We start from the raw sequence: 20,811 nt of genomic DNA, 5'->3' as shown, positions 1-20,811 counted from the left end.
ATGTTTCTAGTACCACTAATACTAGATAAAATTTTGGATACCATCAAATCAAATTCTTATGTAAAAATCAATTCATGTTTGGGAGATTAGATTGTTTTATTTTTTTACAAAAAAAAAATGTGAACTGGGGTCACGAAATAATCAATGTTTTTTCACATTCTTATTTTTTTATACTTCTTGCAGAATCAGGGAAATGCGAGTAAAATTGAAGTGGGCACCACAAGCACGTGCTATTTTGTCACGTTTCTGACAAAAATACTTCAAAAAATTAAAAAGTTATATTTATGTGCCTCTTGTTACAAGTGATCCAAGTCGAAATTCATCATTTTACAAGAGAGGAAAAACGAGATGAATAAAATTCTTGTTCGTAAGCTAAGTGTGCTAGGTTTAACTTGAGTACCAATATACATTCTTGTTTTTTGGTAAATAATTCACTTTTAAAAGTAATTTAGAAAAAAAAATATGTTTTATTATTTTTAATTTTTTATGATCACATTACAAAATAGGGTATAACTCGACTTATATCACTTACCACAAGAGGTACAATTTAAAGTTTAAATGGCCGGGAATACGCAGAATATTATTGAATATTGGGCTATTAAAAAGAAGTATTTCGATTCATTGATTCAGCGTGTAACATCTGCATCCCTCTTTCTCCACGTCGAAGGCCCATAGCCTACCACAACGCTGCTCCACTTCGGCTTGGCAGATAAAGTTCCTACTATGAGCAACAATCACTATCAGGTGTCTGTGATAACAACTGGGACCGACAGTTTAACGTGCACTCCGAGGCACGGTGGGGAGACCCGCAAGGACAGACAACTAGACCGTAAAGAATTATTTGTACAAACATCCATCCCAAGCGGGAATCGAACTTCCGGTGTGCGTGCACGTACACGGTACACGTACCACTACACCACGCGATATATTTCAATTATACCTAACAAAATATAAATATATATAAAAATAATAAATATAGTAGTTAGCGATATATATATATATATATATATATATATATAGATCTCTTCCATACAAAGGCAGAAGTTTGATAAGCATATTCTCAATGGAGAAATTGTAAATAGATAGTGTATAAGTAAAAAATATAATTGTTAAATAAATATAAAAAGGAACGAATTTAAAAGCATATGTTAACTCATAACAGTATTTTAGAGTAGACCCTTTGCTTTGGTTTACATTGTTTAACAGAGTTCTTTATCGGCCAACATTTTTTTTTGTACATTATAAACGTAGTAAAATCACTTATTTGTGTAATTAGCTTTATTAACCAAATACTAGAAATAAGTAACGACAGTTAAAAATTCGTTAATACAATAAATATCTTAGTTTTATAACTTATTAATAGGCTTTCAACCAAACTTACACTTGGTCACCAACCCGCCTGCCCAGCGTGGTGACTATGGGCAAAACACATGAGTTCACGTTATTTTTGGCGCAAACTTGTGGAGGCCTATGTCCAGCAGTGGACTGTATAGGCTGTAATGATGATGATGATGATGAATGATGAACCAAACTTACAAACTATGAATTATTTATTGTACAAGTACACAGTCTACTAACAATCACACAAAAATTGGCTTATTATGAAAAACTAATAAATAAATCACACACAAACGTATAGCTAAAATTAAGGAATGATCTTTGGACAACAATAAACGTGGCTCGGATAAAAGCCTTCATAACATTTCTCAATTTTTTCGCTCATCACTACATACCTTGTATAAAAGAAAGTCGCTTCCCGCTGTCTGTATGCTTTAGATCTTTAAAACTACGCAACGGATTTCGATGCGGTTTTCTTTAGAAAATAGAGTGATTCCAGCGGAAGGTTTATTATGTATAACACATGCATAATATAGTAGAGGAACACTGATAGTTTTTGCACCCGTGCAAAGCTGGGACAGGCCGCTAGTTAAAAATATCACAGACTTATTGAGTTTTAACCTTCATAGTTGATTTAATTAAGCGGTAAATGAACTTTAATAGTAACTTGAGGGTAAAACCTAAAATAGCTAAAATAGATACTATGACAGTTAGGATAGTTAAAATCAATTTAACTTCATAATATTCAAACCAATTCAAATCAGCAGCAGGGCATTGGAGGTGGTGTCCATCGTACTGCAAGACGTGTTCTATCCACCAAACAGCATTGTCAAGAGGCTTGATCGCGTATGATCTCATTAAGTTCCGTAGTCTTACGATGTTGTTTTTGAAGCTTAAATAAAAGAAAAAATAAAGTTACAACATACAACACTTGTTTATAAATATACAACACTTGTTTGCAATGAGACTTAAATAGAATAAATTAAAAGTTAAACTTTTTAATGAAGTGCAATATACACAGAAATAAATAAATAATTATATAAATGTATATGTGTAAATACTTGTGTATGTCTGTGTACATGTATGTGTTAGTATCTGTGTGTGTGTCTATGTATGTATACATAAAAAACCATTACCGTCGGAGTACATCCTAGCTTTTCTAAGAAGTCACATAATTGTCGATTTGTAGTTTGAATAATAAATCACCTGTGGTATTAAAATGATTGATGTTCAACATGGAATGGACATTTAAGAGCCAGTGAATGTTAATTTTAGTTAACAAAAATAAATAAAAATGAAGTTGACTATTGAAAGTCATGAAATTTCAATAATAAATAGCAAATCTACTAATAATGTAATCATTATTTTTTTTTTTACCTTTTGTCTTCAATTACAGTTTTCACTGCGTTTTTGAAATCATTTTCCGTTAATGTTGTTATGTCTAGTTGTAATCCAATTTTGTGATGAACATATTTTTCAACGTTGTACCATTGGTCTCCTAACATAGGAATACCAATCAGTGGTACTGTGGCATCAATAGCTTCGTCAGTCGATTGTAAGCCTCCTTGAGTTATGAATAGTTTCACATTGGGATGGTCTGAAACAAAATGGTTCTTTTATTAATTATGATTATTACAAAAAGCATCTATGTCATCAATATTATTATAGTGTTTTTGACATAAAATGCATTAAAGCAATACTTATTAATTGAATTTGCAATTGATTAAACTTGGAAAATTTAGTATTCTAAGTAATTGCAAACAAAATTAATTTTTGTAAAATGGTAGTTTTCACTCTTTTCTTTACAAATTAACCGATTTAAACTTTGTTATTTTGGTGTAATTTAGACATTTATAGACATGAATTTTATTCGACAAAAAACTTACTTAGAACATCTGTTTGCGGGAACCATTTTTCTATTTTAATATTCTTCGATTGTCCTGGCAGTGATTCTTTATCCCATTTCCAAAGGACGTTATATGGCAGAGCAGATAATACTTTCGTCATAATTTCTATTTTTTCTTTGGGTAAAAGAGATGGTAATACGTTTGTGCCAAAACTTACGTATATTACTCCGTTTTCGGATGAGTCTAAAAATTGCTTGAGATCCTATAAAAGAATTAACGTCTCATTTAGACTTTTAGTATTATTAGTCTTATATATTATTTATTTTCGACTTTAAATACCTTTATAAGAAAATAAAAATATACTTACCTTAGGCAACTCCTTTTGTTCAGCCTTGTGTATTCCACCTATGTACTGTATGGTCGGTGGAACAGGACGATTGTCTGCCCAAATAGGGTGTTCATTCAGAAACATCATTCGGATCTTCGGTCTTAGTTCTTCATATGTGGGGACGTCGTTACCGAATTGCTTCTTCATTATTTTGTAATCAAACTCTTCGGTTGTTGCAATGAGAAAATCTAACGCTACATGTTTAAAAAGTTCCAAGCCTTTCTCCAAAAATGATAGATTGTACAGCCTCTGTCGACCAGGAGTGGGGTACAGTAGTGGATGCATAGGCGCACCCAAAATACTGTATTGAACAGGCACAGCACCGAACGAACTAATCAGAATTACTGGAGCATCAAAGATATGTGCCAATCCCATAAGTGAACGGTTACAACCTTCTAGTAAGAGAATATCAAAAAACTTTTTGTCTTTATTTCTTAACAGGTTTTTCACTTGTGGTGTATCTAATTGATAATCAAGGATTGTTGAGAAGCTTTCGAAAAATTTTCTCACTTGAAGCATTATATCACCTTTATTGCCACTGTGATGTGCAAATAATTTTTGCCATCTACTATAAGATCCATCGTGGACATCAATCTCTGTAAGATTGGCAGGAGCGTTTCCTTTTGTGAAGACTGGATCAGTTGTGACAACATAGACTTCATGTCCACGCCTGGCTAGTTCTTGCGTTATAGGACGGAACACAATTTGATGACTAATCGACGGTGTTGGGAAGTATGCTAGAATTCTTGCACTGTCTATTTCTATTACAGCTAACATAAACAGAAAAAGTACCACCGCCTTTGTATCTGCCATATCGAATGTTGAATGGTACATTAACAAAAAATATCATAGTATACCTTTATATAACTTTTAGGAAAAACTGTTGACGATTTTATTATCAACATTTTATCACTAATTAAACAAATTAGTGATCGAAATTTCTCATTACCTGATAAAAATACTTATTATCATCATAAGTAATCAGTATAATACTGGAGTTTAAAATCTAAAACCGTGATTTCATAATTTAAACTCATGTAATCGTTTTTGTTTTTTTTTTTTTTAACACAACTAGGTCGGAAAACAAGCGTACGGCTGGTAAGCGATTAACGTAGTTTATAGACAGACAGATATTTTTGGCTCGAACTTGTGGAGGCCTATGTCCCGCAATGGACTGCGATAGGCTGAAATGATGATGATGATGATGATAATTTTGAGAAATCCATACTCTCTAAAACTGACCACAAATCATTATCCAGTGGATTAAGATCTGGACTAGATGTCGGCCAGTCTTCAGCTATGATAAAGTCCGGAACGTTGGTTTCTAACTAAGATTAAATGGATCGAGCTTTATGATCCGGCACCGAGTCTTGCTCAAAAGGACTATTCTTGGTTATTGAACATGTTGTTGTTAAGGGGCTTAACTATCTTCTCAAGAATGGTATCTTGATATACTTGTGCCGATGTTTTGATACCTTTTTCACAAAAATATGGCTAAGTCACTCCTTCATAGGGAACACTCCACCAAACCGTCACTGAAGTCAGATAATGCCCACGTTGTACTCTGTTGACTAATCGAGAAGCTTCCTTAGAGCTTTGAGCTTTTAAAAACGGTAATTTTGTTTGTTAAAAAATTGCTCAATTTATCGCGGTTTATTAAGTTTTTTAAATGCCCGACGTTTCGAATACTTTACAGCAACCATGGTTATGGAAGAACAGTCGTCCTAAAACCCGAAAAGGTTGTTTCATTATAATTAGTATGAATATTCTTATTGAGTGTTTTTTGGATAAAATTACAAATATTGTATATAAGGGTTTTTATACGCAAGGGTTTTTATACATAAGGGTTTTTATACGCATTATTTTTGTTTCATTGTATATTTTTAGTAAATGGTAATAGGGTCATAAACAAAAGTGAGGTTCAAAACTTGGAAATAAAAAAAGTACTTTTTTGTGTAAAAAATCAACATTTATTATTATTAAATGTATCAAAAGGATCATTTATTGACTAAATTCGGAGATCAAAACCTTATTTTCTACAAAATTTACCACATTTTCATTTTTTTAGTATCCACCGAAAAGACAACGAAGTCGACAGAAAAGATAAAATTAGACTTTTTATCAATAACGGTGCTTTGAAAACTCTATAAACTTATACAAAATAAAAATTACACTGCACTTAAGTGTTTAATATAAAAAACAAAACAAGTTATACAACATTTGTTAACCTTAAAAAATATAATAAAATTGTCCAAGGAAGTGATTTTCTCTTCTGTTGGCATTATAAATATCAAAAAAAAAAAAAATAATAATATGGTCAAAATATAGAATCTTCATCTCCACTGTCTGTTGAAAGGAAAAAGGATTATTCTTTTTTTAGTTTCTAACAAAGGAAAAATTATATCAGACTCATCAGAATCGGAAATTACCCTCAATCTTTTCTTAACGTCCTAAGACAACAGGCAAACAGGCAAATTTTGTGAAATTTCTTCTTCTGGCGCTATATAATAATATATAATCAGACTTTCGGTGTCTGCTCAGACGTAGCTACGAGTATACTTCTTGGACACAAGGCACCGACGTGAGACACAGAAGTTGGAGTAGAATTCAATAAAGACCTGTCTTGTTGAATTGTTATCTGTCCGATTTCAAAATGTGGACAATCGTTTGTGCTGGCCAGGACAGACAACTTAATCTTCTAGCGCGTAAAATGTTTAGTTCGTTTCAACTCCAAGAGCAACGCGTAAAAATGATGAAGAAGGGCTCATCGGCGGAGTATTATCTTCTAGAAAAGTAGTAGTGGCTTCTCGCATTTTTAAAAATTAACGGCGATTTCGAGATTTTTCTCGCCACATTTTGGTCCATCGTTTTAATTTCACCTCTTTCTTTTGTTCCTAGGGTATCTTTCTTTATCCATCTTACGTATTTCTTCCTTAGCAGTTTCGTTCAGTTTTTTACGTGCTTGGTGGATACTCATTTTTTTTTCACGTCGTCAATTTTTCTTTTCTTCATCACTTAGCTCGAGTTTTGATCTGTATGTTCGCGGCATTGTTACATGAAATACAGCTTAATCCCATATACTCACTGCTTTAGTTATAGTTAATAAAACAAGCAGGACACAACGAGATTTCTCCTGCTGAACATGCACATAGGAAACTGCAGAAAGCGGGATTGTTTAGCAAAATAAAAAATAAGCATTCACACAGTTACTAAAGCGCCAAGCAACACATGCTTTCATATGTTCATTTCTTATAATATTTGTATCATACAAGTTAAGAGACTTAATTAAAGTCACTTCCGTGGACCCCTTACCCTTCGGTGGACACAGTGTCCACTGAGAAGTTTGTCCACGGAATGGTAAATAAGTTATAAAATACTATGCAAAATACAAAATTTCGAGGTTAGTAAACAACTTATAGAGTTATTTCCAATGGCCGCCGATATCTCACTAGGCAAATTACAACAAGTATTCTTCAGGATAATACTTACCGAAATGTCAACGTAACAGAAAAGTTGAAACGATCTTTGACATAAATTACAAACAGTCACTTATTTAAAAAAAAAGTTTATTTTTTTTCACTCATAGCAATCGAACCACTTTCAACTATGAGTTTCAACTGCCAGCTAAACAGTTTTGCCAAGAAAAATAAATAAGTCATGTTGCGTTTCTTTTATTACAGTTTCGAATCTATATGTGGCTTGCGATATCACAGTCTACTACTAGACTATAAAGCATCAGCTTTTGACTAAAACAAGAATCATCAAAATCGGTAAGTTCAGTGAAAAGTTATACGGTATAATACAACGTAGATAATACATCGTGGGTCGACAAAAAAATAGTCAAGTAAATACGCATTCTTAGATATAACTTGAAGTGATTGTAAGATCTCAATTAAATTTAAATGAGACCACATGACACGCACCACCTTTCGATCAAAAAAAAAAACATCAAAATCGGTCCACCCTATTTAAAAATTCTGAGGTATATGTAACGGAAATAAAAAATACAAGAAATTTGTGAAACACTAGTGACAATCACGCGTTGTCAATTCCAGTGCAGATGATGTAGTGCGCTGCAAGTGAACGCCTGACGGACGAACCGCTATCTAAGAATAAGAAATTTCATTTGCTATTTTCTTTGTCAGGCTTAATACCTTCACCATACCATTTTATCCAATCATATGCGGAGCTTGACCAAATTTATATATTATATTGTTTGTGACGACGCGTTGGCGCAACGGTCGCCGGCGCACTGGTTTGTAGTTGTTGCGCTAGGGGTTGCGATTCGATCTCCGTAGAAACTTTTGTATTGGCCGTGCAGATTGTTGTCGTGATCTGGGTGTTTGTGTATTCCTTGTGGGTCTCTCCACTGTACCTCGGAGAGCACGTTAAGCTGTCGGTCCTGGTTGTTATCATGTACATAGTAGGAAATATATCTCCCAACCCGCATTGGAGCAGCGTGTAGGATTGAACGAATATAACTATAAATCTAAAAATTTCATGTCACGATGTATGTTAACATAAACTCCGAAACTCCTAAACCAATTTTTATTAAATTTTGTAAAATTGGTCCAACTTCGGAGATTGGGTAGTTTTTATCTCAATTCGACCCGGTATGACTGTGGCGCTACTATCAGTATGTAACTCCAAAACTACTGAATCAATTTTTAGCGAATTTTGTAAGCATGTGTAATTTGGTCCAACTTGGGAGACAGGGTAGTTTTTATCCCAATTGGACTCGGTAGGTGGCGCTGCTATCGGTATTTAAGCTATTAAATTTGGTAGCTGTTTTCCGGGCAGGACAACGTCTGCAGGGTCCGCTAGTACTTCTATATTTTCTATATGTATATATATGGTGTATATATATTAATTATAAATAACATACTAAAATATCATTTATACATATTTTATGTTTATGTATCTATCATGTCGTAGTTTATATCTACGTATTTTTGATAATGCCACGTATTTATATCATTAAAATAATATGTCCCCAATTTGTTTAACGTTATTTACTATTGATTTTTTTTTCCTTCTTAATATATGGACACTTCTAACTGCTGCTACTGTATCGCGTCCTATGCCCAAACATTATCCGAAAGTAAAGGTTATTATCGGATAACATCCCCTTTGTATGTCTTGTTCTGTATCTTTTCTATATATGTGTCTGTATTTCGATATACCGTATGAATAAAATAATAAAAACTTTTTCTTTGGTCATTTAATGTCAAAAAGCAATTAATCTCAGGAGAATAATTTAACTAGCTAATCCCCAAAGACAAAAATATACTTTACTGCGGTTTTACTGCGGAGTATGTAATCATCGTAACCTATAAATATCTATGAAGGCGTTGCTAAAGAAAATTTGCGGCATACTTTTGTCCTTTGATGTTAAAATATTCTACACCTGGTGAGTGAATCGTATACGTGTTTTAGTGGATAAGTGCCGACTAGTAAAGTTTTATTTTATTCTGTATATCGATAATCTTCTATCGATAAATGCTCGCTTGTCTTGCATCACCACTTTATTCTACGCCGGGATATTTGACTGACATAAAGTAGATTTACCTAGTGTGATCTGTATTTTAGTGCGGTGTTTGGCTGAAGCAAGAGATGTCAACAGAGATGGATACATATGTAAACAAAATCTACATATACATACATCCTTTTGGATTATAAATATTTCTAGATTATACAGTTATATTAAATAATTTACACTGCATTCGCCTCATAAATTCCTTAAATTTCAATTGACAAAAACGAATTTTTATCGTATATTACATATTGTTTATTTCATTTATGAATAGTTTACTAAAAATATCATAATGAAAACATTTTGACAGGTCAAAGGTTTATGAAAACAAAATCATAATTTTTCTACGCGTAGGTTGAGTAAAGATATATATCTTTTTTTGAAATAAAATTTGTATAAATTGAAAATTGTCCTTCACAATGAAACCATCCAAATAAATATGTAGCTCAAGTTTAATTAAAAATACAATACTTACAATACTTAATCTACTTAATTTGTAATATAATTAAAATTAATTTGTACCCGTAAAGAAAAGACGAACACAAGACGAGATTGACTATTAATTAACCTTTACCTTCCCATACAAGTAAGGTCTTATATTTGAGACAATGAAACGTGTAACTAATACTATAGTGACTAATAATGTTGCTAGTGCACCAAGTACTACTAATACTACTTCAAGTTCATAGTACTCAGACCAGGATACGTTCGCCCCAGGGGTGCGCAGGTATCCACTCTTGCCGTGTCTCAGAACATACTCCGTCGACCACACGGCGCGCTCTATCGACGGTTGTTGTTCGTCATATATAAAGTTGCGTAATTTAATCACATTTTGACGATAACTGAAAATAAATTGTTACTGAACTTATTTTTTTCAAGTTTAAAAGCGCCTAATTATGACTAAGAGATTTATTTCCATCGTTAAAAACCTTTCTCATAACTAATAGTTCAAAGACACTGTGTAAGTCTTGCTCTATTCATTTATTTACTAGTGTAAAAAATAAAATAAATAATAAACAAAATATACGAATATTACCTGTCATCTCCTATCACTGTTGTAATAGCGTCCATCAATGACTCCTCGGTCATAGATTCCAACAAAAGCCCTTTCCCAATATTGAATTTGACATACTGCTCTACATTAAACCATTGGTCACCGAGCATCGGTATACCAATAACAGGCACACCAGCGCTTAATGCTTCATCTGTTGACTGCAAGCCTCCTTGTAATATATAGAGTTTGACTTTTGGATGCCCTGGAATAAGACAATATTTAAAATAAAAACATATTTAGATTAATTATATCTCTCTCTTATATCCGTTTGTTATCATAGGCAAATGTAAGCAGCAGTAATCGATACAAATATGTCCACAAAAATGCAGTGAAGCAGGGTCATTCATCACTTTTATTACGACTATGCTTTGAATCATTATCACTATGATCCTAGTATGATTTTATTGTTTAATTATGATCGTCTGAATAAGTATGATTTCTAACGCCTATAAAAGTTTTATTTAGATTGCTGGGTTTTAAGATTGTTGAACACAGCCAAAATGTTTGGCTCTATAACATTAAGTAGAGATTCAATGTTCTAAGGGCTTACTTAATAAATCAGATTGCGGCAGCCACTTTGAAATTTCAACGTTCTTCGGTCGTCCTGGAAGCTCATCGTTATCCCATTTCCACACAACATCGTAAGGAAGTTTTGAAAAGACATTTGTGAATATCTTTATGCTCTCCGGTGGAAACATGGACGGCTTTACATTAGTGCCAAAACTTACATATATAACTCCATTTTTAGAATTATCGAGGTAAGTTTTCCATTTCTAAAAGTAATATAAAAATTGGTATTTGTAGAGAATTAGGATGATCGTTGCAAATATTTTTGTAAGACATTCTTAGAAAATAAAATTATTTAGAACGCTCAAACCACCTGTGGTAATTCACGCGTAGGGGTCTGATGTAGTCTTCCTAGATACACTACGTTTGGTGGCACAGGCCGATTAAAATCGAAAACTGGATGAACGTTCAAAAACAGCATTTGTACTTTTCGTCTCAAATCCCTTATACTTTGAGTATCTGGACCAAACATTTCCTTAAATAATTTATCTTCTTCCTGAATGTAATTATCAATAATATATTCCATTCTAAAATGAAGATATAGCTTTTTTATTTTTTCCCACAAAGTTAAATTAAAAATTCTCCTCTGACTTGGATTGGAATAAATAATGGGGTGTGCATTGGCTCCTATCATTTCAAAAGCTGAATAATGACCACTTAAGGAGCTAAATTCAATAACAGGCGCGTCATATACATGTGAATATATAAGGCCTGGTCTCATATAAGATTCACTAAAAATTAAATCAAATTTTTTTTCCTCACGGAAAAGTTTTTGTACTTCAGGAGATCTTATCTGTGTTTCAACAACGGTCAATAGTAATTTACATAATAACTTAGTAAATGTTATTGGATCAGATTTGATTTCCTCTCCGTATTTAGCGATGAAGCTATTCCAATGTGCATAAGATACATCTTTGACGTCTATTTCTGTAAAATTTGCAGGAGCTCCTCCTTTCGGAAATGCCGGATCCGTTGTTATCATTGTTACTTCATGGCCTCGTTTAGCGAGTTCTATCATTACCGAGCGAAACACTTCTTGATGGCTTATAGCAGGCGTTGGAAACACTCCTAATATTTTAGCACATTCACTGCCACTAAAAATTAAACACAAACAAAATATTAATTTAAACATCTTGAACGTTATCATGGCGCGTTGTTAGTTGCTAATGCGTGTTGTGTGTACTGACTTGACCGCGTTATAGACGTGAAGTTATCGTATATCGTAGCGTACCGTTCATTTTCGAATAAACAAAGTTTTGCTATATGACGTCTGTATCGGAGCAATGTGCGTGGTCAAGGTTATACTGACGTTATTTTTAACTTTTTAACCGACTTCCAAAAAAGGAGGAGGTTCTCAATTCGACTGTATTTTTTTAAATGTTACTTCAGAACTTTTACTGGGTGGACTGATTTCAACAAAAAAAAAATTAATCGAAGGTGGTGTGTGTCATTTGGTCCCATTTAAATTTATTTGAGATCTAACAACTACTTTTTGAGTTATATCTAATAATGCGTTTTTACTTACGATTATTACGACGACCTACGTTGTATTATACCGCATAACTTTTTACTGGATGTGGATTGTTTTTTTTTTTTCGTTTACGAGCAAATAAAATTATTTTATGTAATGTAATTTGAAGTTTGTTTTAGTAAATTAAAAAATGTAATGATTTTATTTTAAAATTATCTTTTGTAATAAATAAAAATGTAAACATTTCTAATGTTTACAAAATATTGTGCAATATTGTGTTAATGTCCTTTTGTATTTTCAATGACAAGATTAAGAAGTTATTACTATGTATTGGCAATTATCAGTGGCCTGTTTGTTGTTGAATTTAATTCTATTAAATTATATATTAAACTAAACTTTATATATATTAAAATATAAATTGATGATGATGATGAATGATTAAACTAAAATGAGGTTGGGTACAGCAGAAAATTTCCTGCTCAAAATATGGAGCAGCCCGCTGGGGTAGTAACTCGACATTACAGAAGATCACGGCTAAAGAAAACTGTTTTCAAGCAAGCAGTTTTCAGTGACTAGAGGTCTGGGAGGGATACGGAATAGGGTTGGCAACGCACTTGCGATGTTTTTAGTTCTGCAGTCTATAAGCTACGCTAATCGCTTATCATCAGGTGAGCCGTGCGCTTATTAGCCGACATAGTTATATATGTATATATATATATATTTAAAAAAATTATTATATAAAAAAAATAAAGGACATAACACGAGATTGAATAATATTTTGTAAACGTTAGGAATATTTACAATGTTATATATAATTATAATTATATATATATATATATATATATATATATATATATATATATATATATATATATATATATATATATATATATATATATATAGCTCTCCGAGGTACGGTCGGTAGACCCACAAGGACAGACATCTAAACCGTAAAGAAGTAAGTAAATGTGTAAGTAAATTTATCGAAAAAGAAATGTAGTTATATCAATCAGCTGTTACCTATATGATGATTATATCCTAGATCTAACACAAACATTAAGTTGCTCACCTTAGAACAGATAGATGACAGTGTGTGTATATTAAAGAAATTTATTTATTTATTATTATTTGGAAAAAAACGACGTTAAAAATTTCACTTGTAGATTTATGAAAATATAACATACAGCAAATTTTAAAATAAACTTCAAAATTGCTAAATTATTATATAACAGAACTAGTGGTCGGCAGTGATCTAAATTCGACCGTAATTAATTTAAATTATAAGTTTAACTATTATCAAGGTTCTGTTGTCAAATACTATACTTCTATAATAATAAACAAAAGAGTATATATACGTGTGTATGTAAAAATGGTAGTGTGTGTAATATTTTTTATTGGTGCAGTGTATTTTTTGTGCATTATTAAAAAAAAATATATATTAGCATTCTGCACTCCTTCTCCATATAAACTGTATGTGTGCGAAATTTCAGTAAAAAGGTGTACAAAGTTTTTAGTTCACGTAAATAGATAATATTTGGTTATCCAAATGTGAAAGTGAGTTTTGTTTGTTTTATCCATTTTCACGGTTCAATGATTTTATCGATCGCCATGAAATTTGATATGCACCTAGAATTAAAATTAATAGATATATTATAGGTTTATTAAAATTTTATACGACATAGTTGTTGATTTAACTTGAAAATAACATAAGTAAAGTCTAAACATAGCTTTATGTATCATGGTATGTTGTTGTCAGAAACAAGTAAAGCAAGAAAAAACAAGAAAGTAGTTTGCTAAAATACTTCCATTCTGTTAAATTCATTTATTTCATTAAATTTTAACACGTTTAGGTACATTGCTTTATCACAAAAAAATAACTTATCTTTTTTTTTAAATATCATCATAAAAAACATCACTACTATTGCTACTCAAAGAAATAATCTACTCTAATCACAGGCAAAACTTTGTAAATAAAAATAGCGTAACGAAAGTACTTGTGACGATCACGTATGACGTATCACTTCCAGTGCAGATGATGTCGTGCGATAAAAGTGAACGCCTGACAGACGAACGATATTGTACAAAGATTCATTTGCTATTTTTCTTTGTCAGGCTTGATTGTTCAACTCTACATTTTATCCAATCGTATGCGGAACTTGACCGAATTTATATTTTACTAACGACACGCCCCAGCTTCGCACGGGTAAAATGCTGATTTTTAATATAAAATGTAAAATAAATATTGTATATTTACAACATCAAATTATAAAATTAGTGGAGATTTTATTAATAAATAATGTTTGTATCATTCTTTTTGCGCTTATTAGGAAGACAAATGGATGGCTAAATAAATAAATGAATTATATTTGTGATATATGTTTATTTGATTCATATTTTTTTAAAGCACATATTTTTTATATTCAACTGATTTCTTTTTCCCTTTTTGATAATTAATTCAATTTGTATTCTATTAATCAATTTAAGATTACGATTTTTGAAATAACATGTCTGTTCATTATTGTTAGTGGAAACTTTATTGATAAATGTGTTTTGTAAGAAATTTAATCGTATGTGATGTTTGTATTGTTTGTTTCCCAAATAAATAAAATAATAAGTTACTCTTAAATTACTCCTTATTTCATCGGATATTTGTGAAAGTCTCGTCAGAATCGGAATTGTTTCGAAGATTCTACTCATTTGAGGAACACAACGCAACCCTGATCGAATCACTTGTTTATCTATTCATTTTTTTCTTTTTTTTCTGCAATCTCAACCTTACAGAAGATCACAGCCAAATAATACGGTTTTGAAGCAGTGTTGTGTTTGTGTTGATGAGTAATGTGACCAGATTTCCTGGGGGAATTAGGGATAGGGTCGGCAATGCGCTTGCGATGTTTCTGGCGTTGCAAATATTTATTAGCTACGGTAATCGACGTACGCTAGTTTGCTGACCTAGTTATATAAAAAAAAGGGCTAAGATCTAGATTAGGTAAAACCGAATTTCGGGACCGTGGGGGGATGGGGGAGGGGAGGGTGGGGAACACTACCCCTGGTACCACTATCACACCTCGGAACCCCATGGTTATGGAGATATCGATGGTTAAAGTTTTGAGGTTAGAAGAAGAATTGGTCATTTGTTAGTTAAGTGGCCTCCAATTTATGGGGTGAAATGGGGGTGGGAGGGTAAAGGGTGGTGGGGAGGGTGGGTTTTTTAGCCCCCCGTAGTGTGCGTTTCGCGTAAACCCCGTGGTTTCGAAGATATCGTGTTTGAAGTTGTGGGGTTAACTTTACGTGATTCAGAGATATTACAATACTTTAGAGCTCCGTGTCTGACTCCACCTTAACTCCGGTGCAGCGGGAAGTGCACTCATATGCTCCATTCACCAACTTTCACATTTTATTTTCGAACAAATTTACGTAAAAACGATCTCGATTGCAAGATCAACAAACGATACGAACTGACGCTTAACGACTGACAAATCGACATTTTTAAACAAAATAACGCGTCAGACATAATATTCTAATAAAATTAGTAACATTGCGTGCTAGAATATAGGTTTAGAAATTCGAAAAATACCCAAAACCGAATCGGAGCACCCCACTGTCCACGTGGTCTTGGTCTGTCCTACCCCTAGAGTGTTTTTTTTGTGCCGCGGAGGCGCGGAGGGAGGGCAGCCCTCGCCCGCCGTGCGAAAGCGCGCGAACGAATGCGTAGAGGAGCGGCTGAGGCTGGTCGCCGAAGGCGACCAGCCTCTGCTGCGGAACGGAGCATGAGTGAGCGTGCTTTCGCACGCAAGGGCGGAAGGGCTGCACTTCCCGCAGCGCCGGAGCCAAGCGTTCCTCTAACTTTCGAAATTCTTCTTCTAACCTCAAAACTTTAACCATGGATATCTCCATAACCATGGGGTTCCGAGGTGTGACAGTGGTACCAGGGGTAGCGTTCCCCACCCTCTCCCCCCCCATCCCCCCACGGTCCCGAAATTCGGTTTTACCTAATCTAAAGCTTTACCAAAAAAAGTTTTACGGAATGGATAAAATTTGTAAAAAAAAAAAACAGGAAATATAACGATTATTTTTATTTAAGCTTCACTCGCTTGGCAGTTCGCAAGACATGATAACGCCAGTTGAATCAGCTTATGTTGTATAAAAATAAATAAACCTCATGTTCATACCGATATTTTCCTGTCACTATGTCAATAACACAAATTGACACATCCTTCGATGTCATACCCAATAACAGTAACCTCGGTAATCGTAAACGACACACTGAGTAACGGTAAGAAATATCGTAAAAATTATAAGTATAATTTGTATAGCATAATTGATGTTTTTTACTCGTCATATGTAATCAGTTTTCTTTAAGACACAGGATATGATATAAAATCTGTGCATGACAAACATATTTGTGTTTGCTTGCAAACGAAAAATTGTTACCCCGATTTCTAGCTTGATTATTCCAAAAAAAGTTATTTTTCAAGCAATTCTTTTTCAAGCAATAAAAAAGAAAAGCATTCAAGAATTTATTTATAATCCATCGTTACCTGAAGCATACATGGTTTACTTAAAATGCTTTATTTTACTATAAAGGCCTATCCAAATGTTGACATTTTGGGAATAAAAGAGATAATAATAAATCATAAGTTTGGTCCTAAATAAATATTGTGTAAAAGTTAGGGCCTCGGGGTAAGAGACAAACATGGGACTATTATATTAAGGTTATATTATTGTGTCCACAATATTTTAACATCTTTAAGAAAAAAGTCAAGAAAAACTCAAGTAAGAGTTTTGGGTACTTTCTTATATTTTTTTTTTCCTCGAAACGATGTACAGTACAGTAATTTTCCATTTTAGTTTTTTGAAATATAATTGCGTGAGTCTTTAGTCCTAGCCTAAGTTAAGTTAAAATCGTTATTAGACATTACAAAAAAAGAAGGATGTTCTCAATTCGACAGTTTTTTTTTGTTTTTATATGTGTTAACTCATAACTTTTTGATGGGTTTAGCGATTTTGTTAAATCATTTTTTTTATGTTTGTGCTTTCCGTGTGGTCCCACGTAATGACCAAGAGTTTAAGAGTATTTTTTTGAGATATTCTCAATAAAGCGTATTTAATTGACAATTTTTTCGATTGCCCACTTTGTATTACTTGTCGACGTAAAAAGGGGGAGGTTACTCAATTCGACCGTATATATATTTTTTTTTAATGTATATTCGGAGATAACTCCTCCGTTTATGAACCGATTTTGATAATTCTTTTTATGTTGGAAAGAAGATATTCATAGTTTGGTACCATGATAAGGAAACCAGGATCTGATGATGGGATCCCAAAGAAATCGAGGGAAACTTTCAAAAATCGTAAGGGTGATTAGTAAATTTAATCATATTTTCATTTAGTACTATAAAGCACTACTATTTAATAAAGGTCTGGAGTCGATCTGATCATGGAGAAGAAAGATAGTCGAGGGAACTCTTCAACAATTTATAGCAATTACCTTCTTTTTGAACTTAATTCGTTTCTATTGATGAGAACTTTGCACCTGTATGAGTTATAAGTGCCATTACAGTCTGATGATGGAGAAAAAAGTTAGTCGAGAGAACTCTTTAACGATTTATAGCAATTACTTGCTGTTTGAACTTAATTCGTTTCTATTGATGAGAACTTTGCATATGTATGAGTTATAAGTGCCATTTCAGTCTGATGATGGAGACGAAAGATAGTCGAGGGTACTCTTCGACGACTTATAGCAATTACCTGCTGTTTGAACTTAATTCGTTTCTATTGATGAGAACTTAAAACCGATTCGATTCGCTGGAAACTACTAGCGACGTGGACGAGATAACCGACAACGTGGTGAAGACGGTGTGTACACTGGGTCGCAGGCACTTTCCACCAACAAAGCCAACGAAGCAGTCCAAACTTTCTCCCGAGGCCTTGGATCTGATGCGGCAGAGGCGCGAGTTGCCGGCTGCTTCGCCAGAACAGAGGGCTCTTTCCAAGAGGGTACGGAAAATTATTCGCCGAGACCTCCGCTGCTCAAATACGAGAGAGGTTGCTACTCTGATTGAGCAGAATAGGGGGTCCAAAGTTTTCCAAAGACCATTGGGGAGAAGCCTTCTTGCGAAGCTTAAAACAGCAGATGGCAGAACCGTCTGCTCTCGCCCTCAGGTCCGAGAAGAGGTTGAGAATTTTTATGGACAGCTGTACTCGTCGAGCGCACGCGAGCCTGCGACTTGGGACACCGAAGATCCACGGGCACCATTGTTGCGCCATTATTCGGAGTGTATCCCGGACTTCGAAGAGGATGAGATTGGTGCAGCGCTCGGGCAGCTTAAAAACGGAAGGGCCCCGGGGGATGACGGAGTTACCACTGAACTCTTTAAAGCCGCAGGGTTGTTAGTTTGTATGAAACTTATACAGCGGGGTCGGTTTAAAGCAAAATAGCCGCGTTGCAACCCTATGTGTTCAAGAAACATTTATATTGATCACTTATAAGTAGTGAAGAGAAGACTCGACGAATTCCAACCACCAGAGCAGGCTGGGTTTCGAAATGGCTACAGCACCGTGGACCACATCCATACTGTTCGGCAGATTATCCAAAAGACGGAAGAATATAATCAACCGCTGTGTATGGCATTTGTGGACTACGAGAAACCCTTCGACTCCGTCGAGACCTGGGCTGTCCTGGACTCTCTGCAGAGATGTCATATCGACTGGCGATATATCGAGGTACTAAAATCTATGTACGACGCGGCGACGATGACCGTTCATGTCAATGACCAAAGAACAAGACCTATTTCCCTCCGGCGCGGGGTAAGACAGGGGGATGTAATATCACCGAAACTGTTTACCACTGCGCTAGAGGATGTTTTTAAGACCTTGGATTGGGGGGAACGGGGCATCAACGTCAACGGTGAATTCATCTCTCACCTTCGTTTCGCCGACGATATTGTCATCTTTGCGGAGACGCTGGATGAGTTAGGCCAAATTCTGGCCGGCCTAAACGAGTCCTCCCGACGTGTCGGTCTCTGTATGAACTTGGATAAGACGAAAGTTATGTTTAACAACCAAGTCATACCGATACCGGTATCGGTCGATGGTACCCTTCTCGAAGTTGTTCAGGATTATATTTACCTAGGCCATACTATCCAACTAGGCCGCAACAACTTCGAGAAGGAGGCCGATAGGAGGATTCGGTTGGGCTGGGCGGCGTTTGGCAGACTCCGTCGAGTCTTCACTTCGAAGATTCCGCAATGCTTGAAGACAAAAGTTTTCGAGCAATACGTCCTGCCTGTGTTAACATACGGAGCCGAGACGTGGACACTGACCAAGGGACTGGTCCACAAGTTTAAAGTCGCTCAACGTGCAATGGAACGGGCTATGCTTGGGGTCTCTCTCAAAGACAGGATTAGAAATGAGACTATCCGCGAGAGAACGAAAGTAACCGACATAGCCCACAGAATTAGCAAGTTGAAGTGGCAGTGGGCTGGTCATCTGTGTCGCAGGACCGATGGCCGTTGGAGTAGACGGGTCCTAGAGTGGAGACCGCGTCTTGGCAAACGCAGTGTGGGACGTCCTCCGGCCCGTTGGACCGACGATCTACGTAAGATTGCCGGTGTCGGCTGGATGAGGATTGCGGAAGACCGGGATGTGTGGCGCGAACTTGGGGAGGCCTATGTCCAGCAGTGGACTGCGATAGGCTGAAGTGAGTGAGTGAGTGATGAGAACTTTGCACCTATATAAGTTACAAGTGCCATTAAAGTCTGATGATGGAGACGAAAGATAGTCGAGGGAACTTTTCAACGATTTATAGCAATTACCTGCTGTGTGATCATCTGTGTCGCAGGACCAGGTTTGATGATGGAGCCCATAAACACTCGAGGGAATTTTTCAAGAATTTACAGCAGTTACCTTTTGCTGTTTGACGACCGCTTTGATATACTCGTAATGGTGCATGTGCCGTGTCGGCGGCGCCTAAACACCGACGATCGCGGGTTCTATTCCCGCTCGGGGTGGATATTTATGTTTATACAAATATTTATTTTAGGTCTAGTTGTTAATCCTTGTGGTTCTCCCAACCTAGCCTCAGAGAACACGCTAGGCTGTCAGTCCCGGTTGTTATTACGTACACTTGATAGCGAACTTTACTCATAGTATGTCGATGCGTTAGCGCAGCGGTCACAGCACCGGCTGTTGCGCTGGAGTTAGTGGGTTCAATCCCCGCGCACGACAGATATTTGTATTGGCCATATAGATGTTTGTCATTATCTGGATGTTTGTGCTTGTGTATTGTGTATGTTTCCGAACCCCCGACATAAGAGAAAAAGCATTCTTGTTAGGTCTACCCATCACTAAAAAATTTTTTAGTCCATTTTTTCGTCGATCTACGTTGTATCACTCGTCGATGTAATTGAAGTCGATTTTTTTTTCGTTTGCGAGCAAACACAATTATTTAATATTCTCAACACTTAAGACTGCTTTTCTATCCTAAAAATTACATAACTTGCCTTATCTTAAGCATTTTGTTTATTATCTGCTTAATTGTTATGCTTAATACTAATCTCTTATCATTATCATAAAGGCTTAAGGCATTATATATAAACCGAGTTAAACATT

The 20,811-nt window shown here is 35.0% G+C and overlaps 1 protein-coding gene across 1 annotated transcript; it reads right to left on the bottom strand.

Moving 5' to 3' along the window:
• Positions 1–1,944: 1,944 nt before the first annotated feature.
• On the bottom strand, positions 1,945–20,716 carry LOC123664455 (UDP-glucosyltransferase 2-like). The gene is made up of 9 exons (XM_045598998.1): positions 20,703–20,716; positions 11,506–11,821; positions 10,711–10,933; positions 10,143–10,362; positions 9,681–9,948; positions 3,553–4,398; positions 3,225–3,447; positions 2,716–2,935; positions 1,945–2,230 (listed from the first exon to the last, which is right to left on the bottom strand). The coding sequence occupies exons 1-9, from the start codon at positions 20,714–20,716 to the stop codon at positions 1,945–1,947; spliced, it is 2,616 nt and encodes an 871-aa protein (XP_045454954.1).
• Positions 20,717–20,811: the final 95 nt, after the last annotated feature.

Source organism: Melitaea cinxia, chromosome 22 (assembly GCF_905220565.1).
Source record: "Melitaea cinxia chromosome 22, ilMelCinx1.1, whole genome shotgun sequence".
In the NCBI taxonomy this organism is placed as follows: Eukaryota; Metazoa; Arthropoda; class Insecta; order Lepidoptera; family Nymphalidae; genus Melitaea; species Melitaea cinxia.
This window is presented reverse-complemented; position numbering and strand designations above follow the sequence as displayed.

What these genes read in the sequence shown, in the direction of transcription:
- LOC123664455 (XM_045598998.1), bottom strand. An exon ending in AACAAAAGGAGTTGCCTAAG is followed by an intron (nt 3,448 to 3,552) that starts GTAAGTATATTT and finishes ATTCTTTTATAG; the next exon opens with GATCTCAAGCAATTTTTAGA. An exon ending in CCCGCAAACAGATGTTCTAA is followed by an intron (nt 2,936 to 3,224) that starts GTAAGTTTTTTG and finishes ATTTTGTTTCAG; the next exon opens with ACCATCCCAATGTGAAACTA.